Source organism: Dipodomys ordii, unplaced genomic scaffold (assembly GCF_000151885.1).
Source record: "Dipodomys ordii isolate 6190 unplaced genomic scaffold, Dord_2.0 Scaffold40, whole genome shotgun sequence".
NCBI classification, from domain to species: Eukaryota; Metazoa; Chordata; class Mammalia; order Rodentia; family Heteromyidae; genus Dipodomys; species Dipodomys ordii.
Window position 1 is genome coordinate 10,167,861 of NW_012267256.1, and position 6,000 is coordinate 10,173,860.

At 51.9% G+C, this 6,000-nt stretch overlaps 1 protein-coding gene across 1 annotated transcript in view; it reads left to right on the forward strand.

The window, feature by feature from the left end:
* Apba1 (amyloid beta (A4) precursor protein-binding, family A, member 1) overlaps nucleotides 1-5,219 on the forward strand; it is a 59,390-nt gene extending 54,171 nt beyond the window's left edge. Inside the window, exons 12-14 of the mRNA XM_013018401.1 lie at nucleotides 2,459-2,578; nucleotides 4,047-4,187; nucleotides 4,926-5,219. Coding sequence (XP_012873855.1) covers nucleotides 2,459-2,578; nucleotides 4,047-4,187; nucleotides 4,926-4,997 — 333 coding nt within the window. The 3' untranslated portion in view covers nucleotides 4,998-5,219. The remainder of the gene's footprint in view (nucleotides 1-2,458; nucleotides 2,579-4,046; nucleotides 4,188-4,925) is intronic.
* The last annotated feature ends 781 nt before the right edge of the window (nucleotides 5,220-6,000 follow it).

Here is a 6,000-nt window from a genome sequence, read left to right on the forward strand (position 1 = left end):
TAAAGCAGTGCTGAGGCTCATGTGAGTCATCCAGGGCTCGTGTTTAAGCGCAGCGTGGATTTGACAGGTCTCGAGTGGGCTCTGCAGTGGCAGCCAACCCCCCACAAGGATGCCCTCACGAATCGTCGGGCCATGCTCGGGGAACAGGACTCTAAAGCCATGTGTGTGGCCGTTTCAATGCACGTTGACTCCTTTCTCTCCCGGCCATAGGAAGTACAGTATTCTTTCTACCATTACAGAAATTGAATGGTCTTCCTCGCCAGCTCTTTATTTTTCTCGTTAAGATTTATTCCTAAAGCCTCTTTACTGATAGGTGAAATGTTAGGCTCTGCGTCTTCTCACGTGGTTATCTCCAAACTCCCGCCCTGTGGATTTTGGGGTGGTTTGTTTGTTTTTAATTTGAGCTCAGTTTCCCTTTCCTTCCCAGATCATCATGGGTGGGCTTCTCCTGTTGCTATGGAGACCGCTCTGGCTTCTTCCCTTCTCGTTGTATTCTTTCATTCACGATGCCATTCCACAGTTGTCATGGGGATGGGAACGTTTATTTAATTGGCACCTCCAATAAAATGGCAGCTAAGAAATCTAAGTTAATGAGACCCAACTTAACAACACTGATTAGGAGCAGCAGAGAAAATACATGGTCCGGTGATTTTAAATTGGCTATTTCTCTAAGCCTCATCTTGCAGCACATTTTCCCCAATCTTGACATTCTTCTGCTGAGGGACCGATCAGGCATCTTAATTCACAGGAAAAGAGGAAAGAGTCCACTGAAGCAATGTGAGCACATTGGTTAGCACAGAAAATGGGGTCCTTCTCGTGCTCTTCGGTATGCGCTGAACTGCACATCATCTTGATAGTTGATGGGGTGAATGTTCAGAGCAGGTGGCTTTCTCTGAAGGATTCATTCTAGCAAGATCCTGCCTTTAGCTCTCTCTTAGCTTTGGTTTCCCACAAATCCCTCACCTCATGGTATGTAATTGGGGTGGAGGGATTGTAAAGAGATTCAAGTGCTCTGGGGCTACAGCTGTTTCCTCCAACCTCATCTTGGTTGTGACACAGTCTCTTGTTCATCCCTCTCCCAAGCTCCATGAGGCCCACAGACAACTTACTCTACCCATCTCCAGGGCCCGACACTTTTTTTTAAAATTAATTTTTGGTAGTACTGAAGCTTAAGTTCAGGGATTCTTGCTTGCTAGGCAGGTGCTTTACTGCTGAACTATACCTCCAGCCCTTTCATTGTACTTTGGTTTTATTGACAGCATGCCTCACGTATTTGCCTAGACTACAATGCACCAACTTTACACCTCTTACATCACAGTGATGACAAGAATGTATCACCTGTCTTCTTCCGTGGAGATAAAATCTTATGGACTTTCCTGCTTGGGCTGTCTTGGAAACACTACACACACACACACACACACACACACACACACACTGATACACATACATGTGTCTATATGTGTATAGGAGAAAGTACTGTTATTTTGCAGGCAGACATGGGATTGAAGCTGGCTGTGTGTGAGCTTGAGTAGAAGTAGGTAGTGCTGAGCCTTAGCTTTCTCTCCTGTAAGATGCGTTGATTGTAGCTGTCAGTTTGCCAGATGCACCAATAAGACAGCTCCTGTGAATGCCCAGGTGGTGTCTTGCAGAGGTCAGGGTTCACTGGTCAGTGGTTATTATTGGAGTTCGGCTGCAAAGGCCATTTCCAGGGGTGCCCACACATTGTGAGATGACTGAGCCGGTCTACCCTCCCACAGGCTGCCCTCCCTCTCCAGCTTTGCTAGACTGCTATAAGGGAGACATGAGGATTAACTGGCCATTTGCAGCTCTGATCACCTCTTAAAGGGTTTAGACACTTGGGGAGGGAGGGTGGCGGGCAGGGAAGATAATGTCTGCAGTCATCGCCTCCATCTTTTTCTCTCTTGGATACCCATCTTCCAGCCCTCTCTGTCCTAAGGAAGCCGACACCAGTTGGAATCTCCAGAGGAGCACGCGAGAGCAGAGCGAGCAAGACTGGTCTGCTGTCAACCAATTCCCTATCTTTTGTTGGGAGTCACTGCCAGAGTCACGCTTTCCTCGGGTCTCTCCTGGCCCAGAGATAGCATGGTGCATTCCTCAACTTTCAAGCCTCCAAGCCTTCCCCGCAAAAAACAAACACACACACACACACACACACAAATAAAGCCATGAGACACTTCTTTGTAGTTGCACTTTTACTCTGGTCCCGTGAACACAGTCCATTTCCCCAAATGAAGGTGTTACCTGCAGCAAACAGCAATCCGTGCATAGACTGAAAGAGCGCCATCTTAACCTTGCTGTTTTCTTCCCCAGACTGAGGAGGCCTGGAAGAGGGGCGGGGCTAAGGTGCTGCCAGCTCTTCCCTAAGACTCATGGGAGTTCTTCTGCCATGAGGACTTTTACTTCTTGTCATGTCCGCTGTGCTTTGTTCTTGCGGCAGGGCTTGAAGAATCAATCCCGAGTAAAGCTGAACATCGTCCGCTGTCCCCCGGTGACCACGGTGTTAATCAGAAGGCCCGACCTCCGCTACCAGCTGGGTTTCAGCGTCCAGAATGGAATTGTAAGGACGGCTCACTTCCCACCTTCTTCCTGATGGTGACGAATGGACATGTCGCACCATCAGGTTTCTTTAAGTTCTCTGCATCCCCACCCCTGGACCCTTTTGCTTGTAGCTCAGATGGGGACAGCGGCCCCAGGTGTGCCTAGGAGCTTGAAGGGCCCTCACTGTGCAGAAGTTGTAAGTTTTGTAAGTCTTGCCTGCCCCTGCTGGTGCATGAAGCTGCACAGTGTGGAATGTAAACGCAGCTTGGAATGTAAGCTGCTTCCGTGGGAGACGTGGCACCTCCACTCTGCAGGGCTCCTTTGCAAGTGGCCTCCCAGCCACTGGCTCTCTGCGATGCCCGGATACACTGCACCAAAAGCCGCCCTTGCCCAGGGGCTGGTGCTCGTGCTGGTAACCCTAACTACTCAAAAGCCTGAGACATGAGGATCAAGGTTCAAAGCCAGCCTGGGTAGGGAAGTCCCTGAGACTCTTAATCTCTAATTAACCACCCAGAGAAGCTAGAAGTGGAACTGTGATTCAAGTGGTAGAGTGGTAGCTCTGAGAAAAAGAAAAAAATGTCCCTACAGCGCCCAGGTCCTGAGTTCAAGCCCCAGGACTGGTACACACACACACATTATATATATATCTATATCTATCTATCTATCTATCTATCTATCTATATATATATATATATATATATATATATATATCTGAGAATTGAGGTTCAAAAACCTGCCTGGGAAGGAAAATCCATGAGCGTTACCTCCAATAACTTACCAAAAAGCTGGAAGTGGAGTTGTGGCTCAAGTGGTAGACGGCTAGCCTTCAGCAGAAACAAAACACATTAAACTTAAAAAAATTAAACAGCCCAGGGCCAGTGCCCAGGTCCTAGTGTGTGCATGCACACACACACTCAAACCAGCCTTTGGTCATTTCTTTAAAACAGAGTCAAGTGAGTTGGATTAAGGACCAACAATTGTCTCTTTTTTTTTTTACTGGTATATAGCTTTCTTTGTTGTTTTTTTTTAAAATTTAATTTTATTTTATTTGTGAACATACTGTACAGAGGGGTTACAATTACATGGGATAATGCATACAATTACATGCAGGATAATGCATACATTTCTTACCGAGCATTGCAGTCTCCTCCTTTGTTTACCCTTCACATTTCTTCCCTCCAGCCTGCACCGCCCAGGCTGTTGGCCTGGAACTCTGGCCCCCAGGTGACAGGCCCCGGGGGAGATGGGAAGTCATCAGAGTGCAGCCATGAAACCTAGCAGTGCAAAGTGTGCGGGAACAAAACGGCCACGTGGGCCTCCTGCAGGCCTGCAGGGCCTGGCACTTGGGAAAGCGCCAGAGAAATCATCTTCTCAGAGATGCGTGTTCTGGGAGCCGCAGGGGCCCCAGGGAGACAGCCAGCCCTCCCCCTGCGGCTCCGAGATGACGTCCTGTCTGCCATCAGTAACCTAGTGTTTGATCCTGGCAGATCTGTAGCCTCATGCGAGGAGGCATCGCGGAGAGGGGAGGCGTCCGCGTGGGACACCGGATCATCGAGATCAACGGCCAGAGCGTCGTGGCCACCCCGCACGAGAAGATCGTCCACGTCCTCTCCAACGCTGTGGGGGAGGTAGGTGGCAGGTCTGGGGCAGGGCAGGGACCAAGCATGCTGCCCGGTGCCCCTGGCAGACCTGGCAGGAACCTTCCACAGCCTCCTATCCCCTCCCAGATGCTCAAAATCCAGAAGCATCTATTTGGACCCAGTGGGAACCCCGTTAGCAGGTGGTTTGTCCGACAGCCCTTCAGTAGTGTGAAGTTGGGTCACCTTTGACCTTCTCTCCCAGGATTGTTATTTGCTCGCCTCAACACTCAAGAGCTGTGTTGTTTTGCTCTGGGACTCCTCAAGTTTTCCACATTTTTCTCTGTTCTTCTCATCCAAATGTGCTTGGAAGACTTAAATCTCAGACTGGGGTCTTGTAACTCAGTGGTCTTCAGAGACATCTTGACCCAACCTTGCCTGAAATCCACCCTGCAGGGCTAGGGCTGCTAGGCTGTCATTCTGTCCCATAATTGCCGAGGGAGGGGGTGGGGCGGGGGAGGGGCTGGGGGGCAGGAACAAAGTCCAGAGTCATCTTCCACTGGCAGAATTCTCTGTCTCTCAAAGGACTGCATTTGGATGAGAGCTCAGTCTTCCCTGGCTTTCCTTGTCAGCTCAGATGGATTGGGAAAGCCAGCAGCTTCCATTCCTAGAGGCCACCCTGGAAGCCTGGGGGAGCGGGGCAGGGGGGGGGGTGATCATGGAAGTCCCCTGCTTGGTGTCCCACCCAGCCAGGGCCTCCTGCTAACCCGGCCGTCTGTCCTCGCTCAGATCCACATGAAGACGATGCCAGCGGCCATGTACAGACTGCTGACGGCCCAGGAGCAGCCCGTGTACATCTGAGCGGCCCTGGCGACGCGTGCATGGAGGACTGGCCTCACTGTGGTTGTGTTTCTCGTGCTGCATCCGTGTGTCCACTGAGACAATTCCCTCTCACTCCCAGCGTCCGGTCGTAACACAGGAAGAGAAGAATCCACAAGGACCTCTTGGCTCTCTGTCTCGCTCCGTTTTGTTCTCCCTCCTCCCCCTCCTCTTTCCCACCAGGGAGGTCGGCGATGTGCTCCAAACCAGCATCCACCCGCTCTGTCCAGGCGTGTTGTGGAAGTCCTTCGGGAGCCCCAAGGTGGCTGTCACTGAGGGGACAGGCAGGACTGTCCCCAAAAGGCACAGACACCCCCCCACACACAGAAGGAACTCCCGGTGGCCGCGCCCCCCCCTGGCTCGATGGGACGCAGCGGCGAGGGCTCTGTCCGCGCTTCCCACCATGGAGTTGGGGTGCCTAGAGTTTCTGAGCCAGCCTCTTCCGTAGCTGGCGTTCACATCCAGGCCTTCCCACCAAGGATCAAGGGGGCAGGGCAGGTCACCTGGCATCAGAGCCGCTCTGCCCAGTCGCCCCACGGCTACCAGTCAGGAGATAACCACGGCAGCTACTGCCTGCCTCTGTAGGACATCTGAGGGCGCCCTTCACCCCTCCCCCCCCCCACCAGTGAGGTTAACTGAGCCCACAGCACCTCTCTGGGAGCCCCCTTTCCCTGACAGAAGGTCAGGCATGCTGGACGAAGCCTCGTCCCGAGAAAGAGGCCCTCTCTAGCCGGGGCCTGCGTCTCCCCAGTGTCTCCTTGACTTCAGAGTGTCCTGTGAACCTCCCCTGGGTCCCCCCCACACACACCCGGGCACAAACTGGGGGCTCTCAGGTGGCTGAACCCATTTTCTAGAAAACATTGATGGGATAGTCTTGTGTGAAGGTTCCTGGCCCACAGGCAGCCAATCTCATGCTCAGTCAGGGTCAAAGGGCAGGATGTGTGGTATCTGACAGGCCAGATCAGTTCATAAGTCACAACCTTAG